The following is a 19,168-nucleotide window of genomic DNA, read 5'->3' as shown; positions in this document are numbered from 1 at the left end:
GATTTAGTGCCTTCATGGTTGACATTCCTGTATTTTACTGGTTGCTAAATGCCACACGCTGCTTTTGCTGATATGTTTGAACCCAGGTAGTGGATCATAGTGGTTCTGCAGATGATGGAGCTGGCCTGATTTTTGCTCATCTAGACAAAATTATCAAGCAGGTACAGAAAGTGATCCATTATTTTAGCGTTTTTATCACCTCATAGTGATTAATGGACACTTTTCATGACCTTCACACCTTTTTCAACTTCCATGTTCTCCTTCTCCTTCCAGGAGTTACTGGGTCTTGAAGGAGCAGATGTTGATTCTAAGGACTCTGGGATAGAGGAGGGGCGTGAGGAGGACTCTGGAGATGTGTTATGGGACCTGCATGATGAACAGGAACAGATTGAGTCCTATCAGCAGGCTTGCAGCAGCACAGCCTCTCAGTTAGGCTTCCAGAAGGTAGGGTGGATCTTCTTCTCTTATCACATCCTTAATTTTGTTTGTTGATTAATTTCATTTTTCTTAGTATATAGATCGTTTGAACGACATGATAGCCGCTCCGCCTCCCACCCCTCCTCTGCTGGTGTCTGGTGGGCCAGGTTCAGGAAAGTCTCTTCTGCTCTCCAAATGGTGAGAACTAATTATTTTAGTTTAGTGTAATAAATCCTCTTACTGATGGTGTATTGCTGTTTCAGACTATTGGATGTCTTTTCAATTTTGCACTGTGTCATTATGAAGCAGGACACTGAGTAAAAGTTTTTTTTCTGTTTGCTAATGGTTCTTTAATTTTCTTTAGGATTGAGCTACAGCAGAAGCAATCCCCCAACACCTTGTTCCTTTACCATTTTGTTGGTTGCCCGCTTTCCGCAAGTTCAGAGCCAGTTCTCATTATCAAACGCCTCACAGTCAAAGTAAGGTTTCTATTATTTCCAGTAAATGTCAGACATGGATGTCACAGTGTCTTATCTAATAGCAGAAAGTGTTGTCTGTCTGTTGTCATCACATAGCTGTTGCAGCACTTCTGGTCCATTTCTGGCTTGTCCATGGAACCCAGTAAGATATTGGAGGAGTTTCCCCGCTGGCTTGAAAGGCTTTCATCACGCCATCAAGGAAACATTATCATCATCATTGACTCTATTGACCAAATACAGGCACAAGCCCACTACTTTAACCCAGATTACATAGTGAGATCCACTTTCCCCAAAATAACTCTTCTAACTCTAACGTTCATCTTCTTTTTTTACTAGCAAGCAGAGCGACACATGAAGTGGCTGATTGACCCTCTACCTGTCAATGTTAGAGTGGTGGTGTCTGTCAGTGTCGAGACGTGTCCGCAAGCCTGGAGGTAGGACCCATTACTTAAATTCTAAACATCCTAGTTTATTTATATCTTTGGTTCTTATTTATTTAGTTCCCATTCAGTAATATGCACCTTTAAATTAGATTTTGTAGTGTTGCATTTTGTAATATAGAATTCCTGTCTTTTCAGGTTGTGGCCCACACTCCACTTGGACCCGTTGAGTCCCAGAGAGGTCAGGAGTGTTGTTAGTGCAGAATTCCAGAGCATGGATCTCAAACTTACTAAGGACCAGGTCAGTTATCATCCCACATCCCCTTTCTTTAAAAAATCTCTAAAGAGATTTAGGTCTTTATGGAAGTCTTAAATTGGTGGTAAGACTGATTTGGAATCAGCAGCAGGTATGTTTTTTGTGAGAATGCAACACTTGAATGTATCTTTGTTTCAGGAGAAGAAGCTGGAAAGGCACTGTCGTTCTGCATCAACCTGCAATCCATTGTATGTCACACTACTAGCAAGGATGATCACCAGGTTAGCCAGCGCAAGGATGATCACCAGGTTAGCCAGCACAGGTTTTCTTAATTCTAACTTAGTTGATCATCACAGACAAATGATCTTTTCTTCACTTCAAGCACAGTTAGTCTCAGACTCAGCTTTAAAATGAAAATCATTCTAGTGCAAACCTGTTTGACCCTTTGACATTTGATTAAAGGTCTGTTGTTTAAGTGATAACTAAAGATTTTTTGTCAATTTTCACTTTTCAATCCAATGTATATACTGTAATGCTAAGGGCTTCTGCAGCTTCAGGGCAGTGAAAATTGTCTACACCTCTTCATTACATGTCTGTAGATGTTTTCATTTCTTGATGATTGCTTTGTTGCTGCCTTGCAGTAGAACTTGCTGGTCACAGGAGAAGAGCATGGAGCAGTGTCTGCAGTGTCAGGACACCATGTCCCTCTACCGCTTGGCACTGAAGATAATACTGAACTCCCTCAACACAGACAAAGAGCAGCGCATTATGAGAGAGGTGGCATATGTCTGTACAAAATAACAACAACTTCTCTCCACATAAACACAGTTTTGTTATCATTGGTTTTCATGGCAAGTATGTGCTGCAAACCAACTTTGAGTGTTTTTTCTTGCAGTATTATAATGTATTTCTTTTGTTTCTTTTCAGAAATACAGTTAGAAATATCTGATCAGACATTTTTGCAGCACGTCTTTCTGGTTTCATTCGAGACTCAGCATGACCTCTGCGTTATCCTTCTGTACTTGTCTTTTTTGTCTCTTTAGATACTGTGCCTTGTATGTGCCAGCCATAATGGAGTGAGTGAATCAGAAGTTTTAGACTTATTCCCAGAGCTAGAGTTACCTGTACTGTCCTCCATGCTGTACTGCCTGAACAGGCTCTGCATTGTAACTCTTCGATGTGGGCTTATCAGGTTTCAGCACCTGCAGGTAATTGGGCTTTGGTCGGTAGAACATTATAGAGTGAGAAGTCGTTAAAAACAAGATGTATTAAAGAACTGTGATATTCACAGGACACCAATTTTTTCTCTGTGACCATCTTTCAGGCTTGCGAAGCTGTGAGGTTGCAGTTTCTGGGTGGAGGAAGTAGCTTTACTGCTTACAGAGAGAAACTCATCTATTACTTCAGCCAGCAACTCAGGTATTTCATAGTAGCTTTCCTCTCCTCATGTAACAAACCCCACATTCTTGAGTCAGTGCAGTTTAATTCATTATGTGTGTGTTTGTATAGCCAGGACCGTGTAACGTGGCGTGTCGCAGATGAGCTTCCCTGGCTGCTGCAACAGCAGGAGGACAAGATTAAACTGCAACGCAGCCTATTGAACTTGTTTGTCTCCCAAAACCTCTACAAGAGGTACAAAACGTATTCACATAAGCAGGTATTATGTCTTCCACATTTGTTGAGGTTTTATCTTACAGATGTGCGTTGTTTTCTTTTTCTAGGGGTCATTTTTCAGAGCTGCTGATATATTGGCAGTACGTGGGCAAAGACAAAAGCTCCATGGCCACTGAGTACTTTGACTCTTTGAAACACTATGAAAAGAGCTGTGAAAGTGAAGACAGCATGACCAAGTTGGCAGATCTGTATGAGACCTTGGGACGTTTCCTCAAAGACCTTGGCCTTCCAAGTCAGGTAAAGTATATGGTTGCAGTGTTTTAAAGAACAGGTTTTGATTAATTAAATGAATCCATGTTTCATGTTGACCACACATTTTTTTGACATTGTTTTGTATTGCATTTTGCTTCTTGTTTTCATTTGCACATACTGTATATTGACAGCTGCATATGTATCTGGTTCGGTTTGTTTAGGCTGTAGCCCCTTTACAACGGTCCCTTGAGATCAGGGAGACAGCTCTGGACCCAGACCATCCCAGTGTAGCTCGCTCCCTGCACCAGCTGGCTGGAGTTTACGTCCAGTGGAAGAAGTATGGCAATGCTGAGCAGCTGTACAAGCAGGCCCTGGAGATAAGTGAGAACGCCTATGGTGCTGAGCACGCCAGTGTGGCACGAGAGCTGGAGTCACTCGCAATGCTCTATCAGAAACAAAATAAGTAAATAGGACTCTCTTGGTGTAGACATGCATGATGTTATTTACAGTTGTTTTTCATGTACTAGAGTTTAGTGATTGTTCCAGCAATCGGTGTATTTACAAAGAGGCATCCCTCCTGTGCTGATTAAGAACTTATTAAAAATTAAACAACTTAAAATACATGTTAAACGTTTGGCACCTGGTGCTTTTACAACCAGGTATGAGCAAGCAGAGAAACTCAGGAAGAGGTCAGTGAAGATCCGTCAGAAGACTGCTCGCCAGAAAGGTCATATGGTGAGAACATTTCAGATACCCACATCCTTAGTCACACTCATTTAATCAGTCTTATTGTACGTGCCTTTTGTCCACTCCTCCTTTCAGTATGGCTTCACATTGTTGAGGCGCAGAGCCCTGCAGCTGGAAGAGCTGACCCTGGGGAAAGACTCAGCTGACTGTGCTAAGACACTTAATGAATTAGGTGTCCTATACTACCTCCAAAACAACCTGGAGTAAGGCACACGTTACAGCGGTCATGCACAGACAAAGACATTTAACACATTATAGACATTAAATGTTCAGTTTCACGCCATTTCAAATTGCACTTTACACTTGTTTGTAAACGTTTTGTTTGTTTCATATAATGCAGTTTCTAACTTAATAGTTCTTTCTTTGCTCTCACCAGTGCAGCAAAGGTGTTTTTGACCCGCTCTTTGGAGATGCGTCAGCGTGTGCTCGGTCCGGATCATCCAGACTGTGCTCAGTCCCTCAACAACTTGGCTGCACTGCACACAGAGAGGAGGGAATATGAGACAGCTGAGGACATGTATGAGAGGGCGCTGGACATCCGTAAGAAGGCCTTGTCCCCAGACCACCCCTCACTGGCGTACACGCTCAAACACCTGGCGATGCTCTATAAACGCAGAGTGAGACACAAATGGCTGTTGACACCGAAACTTTAAAACAGTTACCTTTGTGTTGGGTAATGGCTGAGAGTCTGATTTAAACGTGTGTTTTGTACAGGGGAAGCTGGACAAGGCCATGCCACTGTATGAGCTGTCTCTGGAAATCAGGGAAAAAAGTTTTGGGCCCAAACACCCAAGTGTAGCCACAGCACTGGTCAACCTGGCTGTAATATACTGCCAACTGGTGAGATCCTTCCTAATGTTTTTTCTATCTAAATTTCATACTCCAGATTAGCATTTTTCAGTGGTAGGTTTTGCACATCTTAAGTTATTATTTTAATGGATGTTATGAGCATGCATAGCTGTATTTTAGTTTGTATAGAGCAAAGCTAACTGAATTTCTTTGGCAGAAGAAACACAGTGACGCCTTGCCTCTTTATGAACGAGCACTAAAAGTGTATGAGGATAGTTTGGGGCGCTCACATCCACGTGTAGGGGAAACCCTTAAAAACCTGGCTGTGCTAAGGTAAAGTAGCTAAGGTTACATTTGAAATGTGTCTGATCAGAAGACAGTTATTTTCAGTGAATAACTTTATTTCTTTTTGCTTTGTTTTTCTGATCTGTAAATAGCTATGAAGAGGGTGACTTTGAGAAGGCAGCAGAGCTTTACAAACGTGCAATGGAGATCAAAGAGGCAGAGCCATCATTAGTGTGTGGAAATGCCCCATCCCGCCATTCCTCTAGTGGGGACACAGTTAGTCTGAGGGGACCTGCCCCCCTCCCACATGCCCCAAGGTAACAGTATTCCTCCACTGAACAGTTAAGACTGTCTTGACAGCTCAAATTACCACAGATCATTATCAAACCCTGTAGTTTCATGAGAAAGCAAACCATTCATTACACTGTGATTGTCTGGATAACGGTTTTAGGGTTTCGTCAGATATACTCTAACTGGCAGAAGGATTATGAAGTCTGCCATGTGAGTTTGTGAAATCTATTTGTCAAAAGTATTTATTTATATTTCTAATGTAATTATGTGTGTAAGAAACTTTAAACCTCTGTTAAACCAGTCCTTTTAAGGGCCTAGAACTCAGGTTTACACTCATTGTAACTCAGACTCAAATACTTAATTGCTCGTGGTGTCAGCATAGCAGCATAGAGCTAACTTGTAATCACAGTCAGGTTTGGTTCTTACCAGTGTGCAGTGGATAATATTCTATGCACACTTTTAAGTTTATTCTTTAAATTAGGTATTCATTAACAACTATACAGTATAGAGTAAGAAAGGAGATGAAAGATGATCTGTCAAACATCGCCCCCTTGTGTTACACTGGTATCTCTTAACTTTTACCAAAACTGATTTGAGACTAGTAATTAACAAGACCATAAGACTTAAAGCACTTCTGTTTTCAAGTGTACATTCTGGACATTATAAATGAATACCATCTGAGAGCTGCTGCCTCTGAAGTCATGTGTGCAGTCTGGGAAACAATGGTACATTTAGAGTATATGCTGTGATGCTTTTAAGTAAAAATGTAGACCCCAGTAAAACTCCAAAAATGCCTAGACCAAAATCTGTGGAAACACCATCTCTAGTGCTGATTTTATTGTTTTTTTTTTTACATGTGGATTTATTACTTTACAAAAGGATTTTTAGGGAATTGCTGAAAATCGGCTAGTGCCACGTGAGTCTCCAGCTTAAAGTAGAATAAAATAACCATTTATTATTTGACTGAATTTACCAAAACCTATTATCTCATTGCCAAATGTAGTATTTAACAATGTATCAGTGTATTTAATGGATTCATGTATTAATATAATGTAATTATATTCTGTAAAAGCTGTACAGGACAACAAAAATCACAGCCAGTGTATCAAAAACATTGTATTTGGACTAATAAACACTTTATTGAGACTTTGTTCATAAGTACTGTTGCAGCAAATGTCTTTTTTTAAAGCCTAGTGAATGACAGAGAACATACATTAAAGGTAGGGACATTTCCACTAATCCAAACTGTAGAAAATACATGTAGTGATACATGTTAAGGCAAACAGTAACAATGACATAATTTTCGGTTTACATGCGTTTCATTAGCAACTGCTCTGTGCTGCACAGCTTAACAGTACATAGTACAGCAAATAACACATTCAAGTGTTTCTGTATTTTTCTTTATTTGCCAAAGAAATGCTATCAGGAGCACTTTACAGGCATTTTCTTTATTTTTTTCTTAGCTGTTAGAAGACATTAATTATGGGTTTGCTGTTAACTGGCTTCGACGTCTATGTCCCCAAGCAGCCACCATTAACTTGTTTATTATCAAAGAGCAGTGGCCTTCAGTCTTGTGAAAAGGAAGGTTTAGCAGAAAAGCATCTTCACATTGTTGTCTACAACTTTCTCATCTGAGCCATCAAGTCATCTAGACTCTGTTCAGTCTCCTCCACTGTCTCCCCACTTGCTGCATCCTGGTTCAAACAAAAGAAAACATACTGTTAGATTTAATTGAAATGGCCTCTTAGTCAACAGAAACAGTCAACAAAAGTGTGTATACTTCAATTACTGCTTTCCACAGCATTATGATTTCTCACCAGCCAGGCAGTAGTTTTATTTTATAACAGTACTGTCTGAAATGAAACTGGAGACTAGTAACTTGTCTGTCATGGTGAATATTTATTTGAATTTACCAACAAACAAGCCAGAAATAATCTTAAGTATACATAATTTAAGTTCATGAGTTCAAACATGAAAAATGACAAGGAAGTTGTCTTAAAACTGCATTATTTTAAACAAAACTGACCTCAGCTGGAATAGTGTAAGCCACAGTGATGCCTTCTGGAAGGTCAGGCACCGTGCCAGTTGCAGCCTTTAACTCTGCATCAGTCACCTCTGATACAAGTTCAATACCTGCACAGCACAACTATTGTTAAAGCCAGTTTTATACAGCGTTGTACACTGAAAAACTTGGTGAACCATAATACAGATCTCACACTTGTAAATAGATTTTTGCTCACCCCATTGATTGTCCTCGTGTACTACATCCTCCTCTACCTGTACAACTTCCACCTTTGGTTGCTCTGCTGCTTTTTTCTAAAGGGATAAAGTAGACAACATTAGCTTTCCCAGCTGATACAGCATGATATAAAAGTATGTATTGTAACTAGCTGGGCTGCACATGCACATTGTACTCCTCTTGTTGTCTCCTGCAGTAGCGGTCATTACACTGGGGGTTGGCTTTCATGGCCATGGTGGGGAAGAAGTCTTGCATGGCATTGTATCCAAGATAATAACTCACAGTGCCAAACTTCAGTAGGTATCTGGAAGACAGAACATTTAATCAGCTATTTTTAGCTTGACATACATACTGTGTCCATAAATAATTCTAACTTACTTGAGGACATTTTGTACCAGGAGGCCGGCAACAACACCCATTGTTGTTGGTAAGCTGGCAGCACATACCCCTTCCCTTTTAAGGGTCTTCTCATCAATGTTAGCTGCCACCACCAGTGGAGGAGCACACTAACAAACAAGATAAGTAGCTACTGTAATTAGTTTTTCCTCACAGGACAAAAATGCTAGCCACGCATCTTTTCAGTGCAGAAAGGTACAGTGTTAAAGGTAAACCAAAGATGTTTGTGTGTAGACATACAGCAAAGCAGGCTGTCTCTCCAGGAATGATGAGCTGGATGTGGCCTGATACAGCATTTTCACTAACGCCAGACTCCATCCAGATCTGACCGAGTTCATTACAGGCCTGAGACAAACTTTACAAAATGAGTAAAGTCTACAAAAGTAACACATACTCACAGCTCTATTTTTTGTGACAGTTATGTACTTACGGTATTGATGGCCATCCTGGCCTCAAAGTTATCCACACAGCTCAGGACCAAATCCACCGGATTCCCATCTTCCAGCCCTCCATGACTGAAAAGACACAGAATAGAATACTATTAACTTTATTTATATAGCACTTTTCTAAACAGTTACAAAGTAATTTACATAGTTTGACACAGGAGTACAACATGAATTAGGCACGTAGGTTAGACATGTTCAAATGTAACAAGATATATTACTCTAGATAAAAACTATAAACAGCAGTGACAATACAGGTTTCGGATTCCCATGCAAAGAGCTGAGAGGTCCTGATTGCAATAACTTGGTCTTTTTAGTCTTGAGCCTGGATGTTGGAACAGCCAGTAGAGTCCTGTCTTGGGATTTGAGGCTGTGTCCTGGCTTGTAGCCAGGCCGAGTGTTTAAGGTAATCGGTAAAATCTTAAACTATATTCTAGAGTTGACTTATTACCAGTGAAGGAAAGAATAAATAATAGTCTGATATAAAAGCCTGCACAACTGTGAGGACAGGGGAGGAAAACTAAAAAGTGGAAAGCAGGAATTCCCACCTGATGCGATCCATGAAATGTGTGAAGTTTTCCATTGTGGTGATATTATAGTTGTGGGTCTCGAACAACACATCTGGATTGATGTTTCTGGTGAGAAAATTGAGTACAGTGAAACAAAGTAGTAGTATAGTGAAACAAAAAAGAGCCCAAAGATCTCTGTTTTGTAGGAAAAGTGGTTAAGTGTCAACAACGGAGTACCTAAGTGTGTGTTCTGCTGCCTCCACTTTACTAAGGCCTGCCTGGTGAGGCTGGAAGAACAGTCTGTTCATATTGGCCAGCTCCACTTTGTCATAGTCAAATAGAAGTAACTGTAATGGCACAAGAAGACAGAGCATGGATAAGCACACAAGCAGACAAACTGGTGAATGAAATGCGTAAAAATAAGGGTAAGGTGGATAAAATAATTCAATGTTTGTATTACCTTACCGATGCCACATCTAGTGAGCATTTCAGCTGTCACACTACCCACCCCCCCAACACCAACCACCGCCACTGTATATGTTCGGATTTTCTGTAAAAACATTTGCAGATCATTATTCATTCTAATTACATACTATATCTATTAGTCAAAAGCTATTTTAGAAGAAGAAGCTTTATTTTATTGTCATTGTGAGATTCGAACCCTCAACCTTCCGGTTGGGAGACGACTGCTCTATCCACTGCACCTGGTGCTGACTTTTGAGGATTATTAAAGCACAAAAAAAAAAAAAAAAAAATCACAACCTTCAAGTACCATACCTCATAATCGTCCACGATGCCCATTCTCTTTAGAGCCATTAGACGACTGCAGTGAAAAAGCAGAGATTAGCTTGTGGTCTGTAAACTAACGTTACTACCATATGGGATGAATGAGTCATCAGGCGTAGCCCCTCAGCGCTGAGCAATCTAGACAAAATCTGTCAAAACCTAGAATAACAAAATAAAAAAGTCACCTGTATGGGTTGGAGTCCACGACTTCGGCGCTCATTTTGTCAATTTTCGGTCTATGAAGTGCATCCTCCATGGCACACTGCTTCTGCTTACACTTTATCAATTCATTTTCCAACTCTCTCACCCGCAGCTTCAGCTCCTCTACTGTCGCCATTAGAAGAATAAAACTCACCAAATACGATGAAAGAAATATATTTCTGTAAATACAAAGTCACATATAATCGCTAAATGTCTTATTCAACACGGAGAGTACACGTCCACACAACTCAAATCAGCTGTTAACTTGTGCGTTCCCACAAACAATGTCCGTGCAGAAAATGAAGACAAATACCTTCATGAGTTCCGACGGTCTTTCCACTATATGGACTGGCTGTTGAATTATATTTGACTATTGGGTTTTGAAACCATGATGAATTTATGTAAGGTATTACCTAAAATAAAAATAAAAAAGCAGGGCGTTACCTCGGTGTGTGCATTTGTAAATGGCCCGCCTCCTATCAAATTTAGCCATATAGTAGAGGTAAATAGCAGCAGCTGTGGTCCATAGTCCAGAAGGTGGCGGTAATGCGCCGGAAATTATTTGCCAACCACCATTAAAATAACAGAGGAAGAAGAAGTTTTTTTTGTTTGTTTTTTGTCGTCCGCCGTCTGTCATTGTAAGATTGTGACAGGTACAACGAAATTTTGTTTGCAGCCGAGGGTTTAATCCAGTGTAGTTGAGACATGGAAGAGCTAACAATTCCTGTACTAGAGCAACACAAATTCAATATTAGCAGACTTAAAAGATATATGTCTGCGAAGTCACTGCTGTCAAATAACGACGCGCTCAGTGTGAGACAGTACAGGTAAGATAGACCTCAACGCGGTTTAAACGAGAGAGCAGTAGAAAGCTAATATTGTGCAAATTATGATCAGCTAACAAGCTAAGGCCTTACTGTGGTCTTTTCAGTGCTGGTCAGTCAAACCCAACCTTCCTGGTCCAGACACCCTCAAACAGCTATGTTCTCAGAAAGAAACCTCCTGGTGAGCTCTTGCCAGGGGCTCACAAGGTAATGTTTGACAAATTAAATACTTTGGTTAATAAAAGTTTAGTGCATGAATAAACGTTTCATTTGATTTGGTAAACTTGGCTGTTTACTGTCATGTTAAAGAGACTGTCAAACATGCATTTTGCATTTTTGTGAGGTCCGCGAATAAAGGAAATACATAAATGTGTCAAGGCACATTCATTCACTTATTGCTTGTACCTTCACACTAAAGTGCAATATGTAAATAATTAAATATGCCACTGATCCCATAAGGTTTCCATAAACAGTTTTTGGTAATTTCCTGTAAGAACCTATGCAATTTGGTAGTTATTGTAGGGAAGATAAAGACAAAGTTGTGATGCTGTTTAGTCAGTTGTGTTGTGTTGATATGCTGTTGCTGATGATCAAAGATATGTCTCCAGAAGAACCAAAAAATCTCAAAATATGCAGACATTCACTTAAACCTATGTTTTTATATTGTACTGATACATTAGTTGAAACTTTTTCCTACTTAAATGTTGAAGACTTTGGCTTAAGATAGCAATTTATTCAAATTACTGTCTCTATTTAATCTATAGTTACTAAAAATTTTGCCCTTTCCAGGAATCTTCCTATAAATGTACTGTTACGTAACTCTTGCTGTCTCAGAAATTATATTAGGAATCAATGGGAACCATAAGGAAATTGCTATATCTTGAGGTTTGCACAATGGGTGATACTTTAACACAGTAAGGTTGCTCATTATGACTTTTTTTTTTTTTTTTTTTAAGGTGGGCAGGGAGTTTTGGGTCCAGCAGGCATTGTTCTCTGCTGGTTTCCCCGTGCCTCAGCCTCTCTTGCACAACACTGACATTGAAGTTGTTGGCACAGAGTTCTACTTGATGCAGCATGTAAAGGTAAGTCTGTACCACCAAGCCATAATCCCACTATCTATCCATAATCTTTTTTTATCTGCTGCTGTTTCGCTTGACCTTTGTTCTTTGCTGGTTTGTTGACACACTTTAGCTTGACATAATGTACACCTTGAAATACTGTATGTACTTGAGTATTATATAATGGTCAACTATTTTTTCATGAACACTCGGACATTTAAAGACCCTGTTTACTCATCTTTATTTCACAGGGGCGCATATTCAGAGATCTTCATCTTCCTGGCGTGAGTCCAGCAGAGAGATCAGCTCTATATGTGGCTGCAGTGGAAGTGTTGGCAAAGCTACACTCACTGGATCTGGCGTCACTGAATCTTGAAGGATATGGGAAAGGACCAGGCTACTGCAAGAGACAGGTGCGATAACACATTGTACTCAGTAAATCAAATAATTATATATATCAAATGTGGAACAGTTAGTTAAGTTTGTAACATTAAGAAGTGTCTTTTCATTTTTAAAGGTTACCACCTGGACAAAGCAGTATAACGCAGCAGCCCACAGAGATATTCCAGTCATGAATGAACTGTCTGATTGGTTGATGAAGAATTTGCCAGCCAATGATAATGAAGTTACGCTTGTCCATGGAGATTTTCGACTAGACAACTTGATATTCCATCCAGCTGAGGTACAATTTCTCTCAAAGCAGTTCTTTAGCTTGTTTACTTTATTTATTGATAGTTAATAGGGTTTATGTGATTGGATGGGTGAGGCACTGTTAGGATGGCTTTTAAATTTCATTGTACATGTTGCAATGACAAATAAAGGTTGTTTTTTAACGTTTTTAACTTACTGCTTTGCTGAATTTGGTGGTAAATACTTCGCAAAATGTGTGTGATGTTATCAGGCACGTGTCATAGCAGTGTTGGACTGGGAGCTTTCCACCACTGGGCAGCCCTTGGCAGACCTGGCCTACTTCCTTATGCCTCACTACTGGCCCACAACCCTCAGCATTACCAGTGCAATGGGCAGCTTAAAAGGAATAGAAGGTCATTTCATCAGTTTATATAAGACTTGAACATGATTAGTGTGTATGAACACACTGTTTTCTAACATCTTTGTGTGGTAGGTTTATGTGTGCAGACTCTCTCTATACTTGTCTCAGTCTATAATGTATCCTTGTCCATCAATGAGCAGGTATCCCACCTGTGGATGATCTGATCTCCATTTACTGTAGATGTCGGGGGATCCCATCTGCTTTGCCCCAGCTGAATTTCTACTTGGGCCTTTCTTTCTTTAAAATGGCCGGAATTGCTCAGGTTTGTCCATGTTGATATATGTAATTCAGCTTCAGTCCTGTCCCTGTTTGTCCTTTTGAGATTGTAGTATTATTTTTCAGACTACAGAGAGACCCTGATGGATTTCTTACTCTTTCATTCACGCTTTTCATCCACAACAACAGGGAATCTATGCTCGCCACCTACTGGGTAATGCCAGTGCACCCAATGCAGCTCAGTTCAGCCAGTGTGTGGAGCCCTTGGCTAAGGTTGCCTTGCATCTTGCACAAAGGTTGGTTGCAGTTAAAAATCTGATTAATGCACGGATATCAGGATTAATATAATCAGCACTAAGACAGCCTAAATATGCTAATAATTAGAATATTATATAAATTCACTGTTGTTGTAGACAAGGGGAAAAAAAGATGGATTCCACTTGCTGACTAAACTTGAGCCAACATCAGTTGGAATATGCCATTCAGCCACTTTCCAGCATTCATTGCTGATGTTTTAACATGTGAAATGCGTTTTTTGTTTGTTTTGTTTTGCCAGTTCTCTCACAGGTCCAAAGGAAGACACACTGTTCCTCCAGACAGCTAAAGGTCAGGCTGTTCTCCAGGAGGTCAAAGGCTTTATGCAACAATACATACTTCCTGCTCAGGAGGTCAGTGCCAAGAGCTGCCAAAACAGAGGAGGGATTTGTTTGCTCACTTGAAGCTTGGCCATGAAATGAATTGACAGTAATTCATTCATGCAAGAAGGACAGATTTATTCAGGCAAGAAAATAATGAGTCTTTTGACTGCATCAATTATATTGCATGTAAAACTGTAATCACTGGCTGGGCTTCATACTGTGGTCTTCTTAGAACACCACTGCAGATACCATTTGGTTTTATTTGTGGAAGAAATGGACAGAGTGGAATAGAGGAAAAAACCACAGAGAAAGTATTTCTGTAGAAGTATTTCTACATTTTTCTTATTTAATGGTAGATATTCCTACTAGGGATGGGCAATGATTTTTGAGTATTTGAGTAGTCATTAAATAAAAACAATTAAAATTAAATATATTTTAAAGAATCAACAGTGGTTTTGTGTTTCTAAACAAAGAGCCACTGTTTTCCCTTGCTTTTACCAGTGCCAGGAAATAACACAATAACGAGGTTAATATAACATTTCACAGCGGCACCAAATACAAACAGCAGAAACATGTAGAGACTACAGCCATCACGGCACAGCTGGATAAGCTGTATGATAATCTTTGGATACTGATGACTAGTTCCTAGAGAATATCAAATAGCATTTTAGCTTGAAACGACCATCCGTAGTTCCTACTGGTCAAAGGTGTGCAGTAATGAGAGTAGACCCATCCCACCAATCTGCTGATAATTACATTTTGTTGTTCTCCAGGAAGTTGCTGAGTACTACTCCAGACATGCTCAATCTCCACAAAGGTGGCACACCCCACAAATAATAGAGGAGCTAAAGGTATGAAAGGATATTGTTGTCTTTAGTTATTTCTTTGTATTTAACTTGGTAATCTGCAGCTTTTTCCCACAGGGATGTAACATAAGCAAACACCAAAATACGGCAAAGAATAATAGAATGATGGCAATGCAAAAGGGCAAAATTTATTTAAACATAGTTTTGGCAGTTTACCCCTCTATGAGTCAGCCACACATTACAATTAAAGGCTCTATTCTATTATAAAGCCCCGTCCGGTTCTTTCAAACCAGAAACTCAGAGGGACGACTCAGACCACTTGGATATATAAAAAAATATAACCGTGCTGGTTTATTCAAAGAGTCACAGGCAAGAATTAACATTACATTTCCAGAGATCTTCCAACCCCCAGGCTGCCCAAGCAGCCCGGAAGCAGAAAAAAAACCCAGAACCCAGAATTGCTATACAATATCATCACTTAGTTGGCTCGCCCCCTCCTCCACCGAAACGTCAACTGAGACGTCTCTCAGCTTTGCAGCTGGCTATAACGTTAGCCAAAACATGAGGAAAAGTCAAGGTGTGTGGCTGTTGTTTTCGTGGTGTGTATCTAAAACAATTGGACATAACCTTACACATTAAGACAAATATTAAGACTAGCATTACAGTTGACACTAACAGCTCTTTGCCTGTAACCTTGACCTGCCTGCAGTCTGCACTGCAAGTACATTACTGAACTGTTAACAGCCTGAGCTAGTCAATCTGTCTCCACTAACATTTCTAATACAACAGATCTCTAATCAATATCTATCTAAGAAATTACCTAACACAATCCATCAACTGTTTAAATTGAACCAAAGACTGTTTTTGTGAATGTGCTTATCCACTTCTTTAGCTCCACTTGCCATTATTACCAATGTCTGATTTGACAGAAGAATTCAATTTCAGCATCCAGATACAGTCTAAATAATGTGTATCTGTGTGCCCAGGTGAAAGCCAGGGAGGCAGGGCTGTGGAACCTGTTCCTGCCTGCGGTCAGTGGTCTCACTCAGTTGGACTATGCCTATATTGCAGAGGAAACTGGTCGCTGCTTTTATGCCCCTGAAGTCTTCAACTGCCAGGCTCCTGGTAAAACATCCTGTCTGACTCTTGAGATAATTTAGACGGCATAGAGAATATTATGGGTCCATTGTGTCAGTCATATGGCAGTTCTTACAACATAACCTGGCTTCTCATTATACAACATAGATTATATTTATATTTATAAAATCTTGTGTAGTCCGTGTGTAAAATTCTCTCCATATGTCAACTTTTCAGCTTTGCTGTCATCACAACAACCATGCATTTTATTACTGATCTACATTAAGTGAATAAACAATCTCTAAAATTGTCTCTATGCATTTGTCAGATGAGTTAAAGTCCTGGAGAGCATATTATTTTACAGATACAGCTCATTATTTATTAGAAGACTTAATTATGGTTCTCCACAGATACAGGAAATATGGAGGTGCTTCACATGTTTGGCAGCGAGGAACAGAAGAGGAAATGGCTGGAGCCTCTACTTAGAGGAGAGATACGTTCCTGCTTCTGCATGACAGGTATTTCCATGGCTTCCTATGTCATTTAAGGTGATGTGCTTCATGTCACTGGTCACTGTGTTTTATGAAAGACTACAAAGAAAACATACAGTGCCTTGCGAAAGTATTCGGCCCCCTTGAACTTTGCGACCTTTTGCCACATTTCAGGCTTCAAACATAAAGATATAAAACTGTAATTTTTTGTGAAGAATCAACAACAAGTGGGACACAATCATGAAGTGGAACGAAATTTATTGGATATTTCAAACTTTTCTAACAAATAAAAAACTGAAAAATTGGCCGTGCAAAATTATTCAGCCCCCTTAAGTTAATACTTTGTAGCGCCACCTTTTGCTGCGATTACAGCTGTAAGTCACTTGGGGTATGTCTCTATCAGTTTTGCACATCAAGAGACTGAAATTTTTGCCCATTCCGCCTTGCAAAACAGCTCGAGCTCAGTGAGGTTGGATAGAGAGCGTTTGTGAACAGCAGTTTTCAGTTCTTCCCACAGATTCTCGATTGGATTCAGGTCTGGACTTTGACTTGGCCATTCTAACACCTGGATATGTTTATTTGTGAACCATTCCAATGTAGATTTTGCTTTATGTTTTGGATCATTGTCTTGTTGGAAGACAAATCTCCATCCCAGTCTCAGGTCTTTTGCAGACACCATCAGGTTTCCTTCCAGAATGGTCCTGTATTTGGCTCCATCCATCTTCCCATCAATTTTAACCATCTTCCCTGTCCCTGCTGAAGAAAAGCAGGCCCAAACCAGGATGCTGCCACCACCATGTTTGACAGTGGGGATGGTGTGTTCAGGGTGATGAGCTGTGTTGCTTTTACGCCAAACATAACATTTTGCATTGTTGCCAAAAAGTTCGATTTTGGTTTCATCTGACCAGAGCACCTTCTTCCACATGTTTGGTGCGGGACAGGGAAGATGGTTCAAATTGATGGGAAGATGGATGGAGCCAAATACAGGACCATTCTGGAAGGAAACCTGATGGAGTCTGCAAAAGACCTGAGACTGGGACGGAGATTTGTCTTCCAACAAGACAATGATCCAAAACATAAAGCAAAATCTACAATGGAATGGTTCACAAATAAACATATCCAGGTGTTAGAATGGCCAAGTCAAAGTCCAGACCTGAATCCAATCGAGAATCTGTGGAAAGAACTGAAAACTGCTGTTCACAAACGCTCTCTATCCAACCTCACTGAGCTCGAGCTGTTTTGCAAGGAGGAATGGGCAAAAATTTCCGTCTCTCGATGTGCAAAACTGATAGAGACATACCCCAAGTGACTTACAGCTGTAATCGCAGCAAAAGGTGGCGCTACAAAGTATTAACTTAAGGGGGCTGAATAATTTTGCATGCCCAATTTTTCAGTTTTTTATTTGTTAAAAAAGTTTGACATATCCAATAAATTTCGTTCCACTTCATGATTGTGTCCCACTTGTTGTTGATTCTTCACAAAAAATTACAGTTTTATATCTTTATGTTTGAAGCCTGAAATGTGGCAAAAGGTCGCAAAGTTCAAGGGGGCCGAATACTTTCGCAAGGCACTGTATCATACTCCTTAGAGTCAGTAGAGATATGACTGAAGGCCAAATGTGACTTGGGGAGTGAAATAATTTACTGTGTTTAAACTTGAGTGATCAACCAGTGTACTGCTAAATTTCAGTCCTCAAAATATTTGTGATGGTTTTCTGTCAGACTTTCCAGTCATGGTTGAAATTGGAAATGAGCAAGGTTACACACAGTATCACGGAGACCGACATCTGCAAAAAGCTTGCTTGAAAATTCTTCCTGCCAGCTGCAAACACTCTTTGAGTATGAGCAATACTTCCCTGTTTTTCTTCAGTTTGGCTTTCAAATTGCCTGGAAACAGAGACACGCTTTAGCCAGTGGTGATTACAGTGGGTGTGAACCCTCTCCATGGTCCTCATAAATACAGATAGTGAATAGTCGTGTGTTAGAGATGTTTTTTTTTAATGTTTGGGTGATTTATTACAGTAAGAAATTCCATCTTGTGCAGTTTCTAATTATAACTTTGTTAAGACTCACCTGCTGTATAGTTAAAGTCGGAAAATGGGATGAGTGTTCTATTTACGTTACATTAAGTACTCTCCCTCTGGTTTAAGATGAAATCTAGAATTCTGTAAAAGGTAGAATGCAAAAGCATGGGGCTGGAGTTGTGAAGCTTGTTATAGCCCGAGTCTCATTGCTTAGCATATTTTTATTTGGTGTAAAATGTGTATATTTTTGAGGATTTTGGCTGACTCATGGTTGCTCCACAGAGCCCGATGTGGCCTCTAGTGATGCAACCAACATGGAGTGCACTCTTCATAGGGATGGAGACAACTACATCATAAATGGCAAGAAATGGTGGAGCAGTGGTAAGTCCATTTAAATTTTTGTCACTCATACAAGGGTAAGAAAAACAAATGTATTATCCCACCACAAGAACAAGAGTTTTCAGGTCCATTTAAGACTGAAAAAGGCAGTAGAGCTTAAAACTTGAACAGCAAGGAGTCGTTTTATATCTGCCTTGCTCAACTTGCTTTAACGTATTGTGTGAGAAGTCGCCTTAGCCAAGCAAAGTTTTTGAGTTTGTTGTGTGTAACAGAGATTATTCAAACGCCTGACACATGGACGGCAAAGCCATGCAGATGATTCATACAATAAACATTCTTTTAATATAATTGCTTTTTCAGAAACATGGTTTAATAATGTAAGAGGAATCGACCTTGACTTGGATGGTTATGACTTGGTCTGCACAAATAGAGAGAATAAGATGGGAGGCGGAGTGGCCTTGTACATAGATAACAACCTTTGTTATAAAAAACTGGAAAATATGTCAAGAGCGATTGACAACCTGCTGGAGTGTGTGACGGTTGAATTACTACTGGAATCAC

The 19,168-nt window shown here is 40.0% G+C and overlaps 3 protein-coding genes across 8 annotated transcripts in view; 2 read left to right on the top strand and 1 right to left on the bottom strand.

Annotated features, from left to right (window-relative positions):
• The window catches only part of nphp3 (nephronophthisis 3), a 10,091-nt gene extending 3,833 nt beyond the window's left edge, over positions 1-6,258 (top strand). For 3 of the 5 annotated variants that reach the window (XM_020602231.1, XM_020602232.1, XM_020602233.1), the window contains exons 9-28: positions 87-161; positions 274-444; positions 512-615; positions 782-896; positions 993-1,136; positions 1,233-1,330; positions 1,475-1,577; positions 1,731-1,840; positions 2,174-2,309; positions 2,576-2,740; positions 2,857-2,951; positions 3,042-3,164; positions 3,254-3,443; positions 3,620-3,861; positions 4,058-4,133; positions 4,221-4,348; positions 4,522-4,762; positions 4,860-4,985; positions 5,152-5,267; positions 5,372-6,258. In XM_020602231.1, the coding sequence (XP_020457887.1) occupies positions 87-161; positions 274-444; positions 512-615; positions 782-896; positions 993-1,136; positions 1,233-1,330; positions 1,475-1,577; positions 1,731-1,840; positions 2,174-2,309; positions 2,576-2,740; positions 2,857-2,951; positions 3,042-3,164; positions 3,254-3,443; positions 3,620-3,861; positions 4,058-4,133; positions 4,221-4,348; positions 4,522-4,762; positions 4,860-4,985; positions 5,152-5,267; positions 5,372-5,540 (2,727 nt within the window). In that variant the 3' untranslated portion in view covers positions 5,541-6,258. The remainder of the gene's footprint in view (positions 1-86; positions 162-273; positions 445-511; positions 616-781; positions 897-992; positions 1,137-1,232; positions 1,331-1,474; positions 1,578-1,730; positions 1,841-2,173; positions 2,310-2,575; positions 2,741-2,856; positions 2,952-3,041; positions 3,165-3,253; positions 3,444-3,619; positions 3,862-4,057; positions 4,134-4,220; positions 4,349-4,521; positions 4,763-4,859; positions 4,986-5,151; positions 5,268-5,371) is intronic. The other 2 variants (XM_020602235.1, XM_020602234.1) reach the window with 2 other exon arrangements.
• Positions 6,259-6,349: 91 nt separating this feature from the next.
• uba5 (ubiquitin-like modifier activating enzyme 5) lies at positions 6,350-10,490 on the bottom strand. Of its 2 annotated transcripts, XM_020602240.1 has the most exons (13): positions 10,398-10,490; positions 10,069-10,263; positions 9,875-9,920; positions 9,558-9,647; positions 9,335-9,444; positions 9,137-9,223; positions 8,576-8,660; positions 8,386-8,490; positions 8,128-8,255; positions 7,918-8,053; positions 7,751-7,826; positions 7,537-7,643; positions 6,350-7,204 (listed from the first exon to the last, which is right to left on the bottom strand). In XM_020602240.1, the coding sequence occupies exons 2-13, from the start codon at positions 10,218-10,220 to the stop codon at positions 7,127-7,129; spliced, it is 1,200 nt and encodes a 399-aa protein (XP_020457896.1). In that variant the 5' UTR covers positions 10,221-10,263; positions 10,398-10,490; the 3' UTR covers positions 6,350-7,126. The 2 variants fall into 2 exon arrangements, with proteins under 2 accessions (XP_020457896.1, XP_020457895.1); XM_020602239.1 differs by lacking the exon at positions 10,398-10,490 and having other exon boundaries at positions 10,069-10,389.
• Positions 10,491-10,668: 178 nt separating this feature from the next.
• Positions 10,669-19,168, top strand: part of acad11 (acyl-CoA dehydrogenase family, member 11) — a 25,829-nt gene continuing 17,329 nt past the window's right edge. Inside the window, exons 1-13 of the mRNA XM_020602236.1 lie at positions 10,669-10,911; positions 11,016-11,115; positions 11,865-11,990; positions 12,218-12,379; positions 12,484-12,648; positions 12,868-13,009; positions 13,158-13,279; positions 13,423-13,529; positions 13,790-13,901; positions 14,645-14,722; positions 15,664-15,802; positions 16,165-16,272; positions 18,551-18,649. Of these exons, the coding sequence (XP_020457892.1) occupies positions 10,790-10,911; positions 11,016-11,115; positions 11,865-11,990; positions 12,218-12,379; positions 12,484-12,648; positions 12,868-13,009; positions 13,158-13,279; positions 13,423-13,529; positions 13,790-13,901; positions 14,645-14,722; positions 15,664-15,802; positions 16,165-16,272; positions 18,551-18,649 (1,582 nt within the window). The 5' untranslated portion in view covers positions 10,669-10,789. The remainder of the gene's footprint in view (positions 10,912-11,015; positions 11,116-11,864; positions 11,991-12,217; positions 12,380-12,483; positions 12,649-12,867; positions 13,010-13,157; positions 13,280-13,422; positions 13,530-13,789; positions 13,902-14,644; positions 14,723-15,663; positions 15,803-16,164; positions 16,273-18,550; positions 18,650-19,168) is intronic.

Source organism: Monopterus albus, unplaced genomic scaffold, assembly GCF_001952655.1.
Source record: "Monopterus albus unplaced genomic scaffold, M_albus_1.0 scaffold55.1, whole genome shotgun sequence".
Taxonomy (NCBI): domain Eukaryota; kingdom Metazoa; phylum Chordata; class Actinopteri; order Synbranchiformes; family Synbranchidae; genus Monopterus; species Monopterus albus.
Note: the sequence above shows the minus strand (reverse complement) of the source record. Positions and strands in the feature narration are given on the sequence as shown.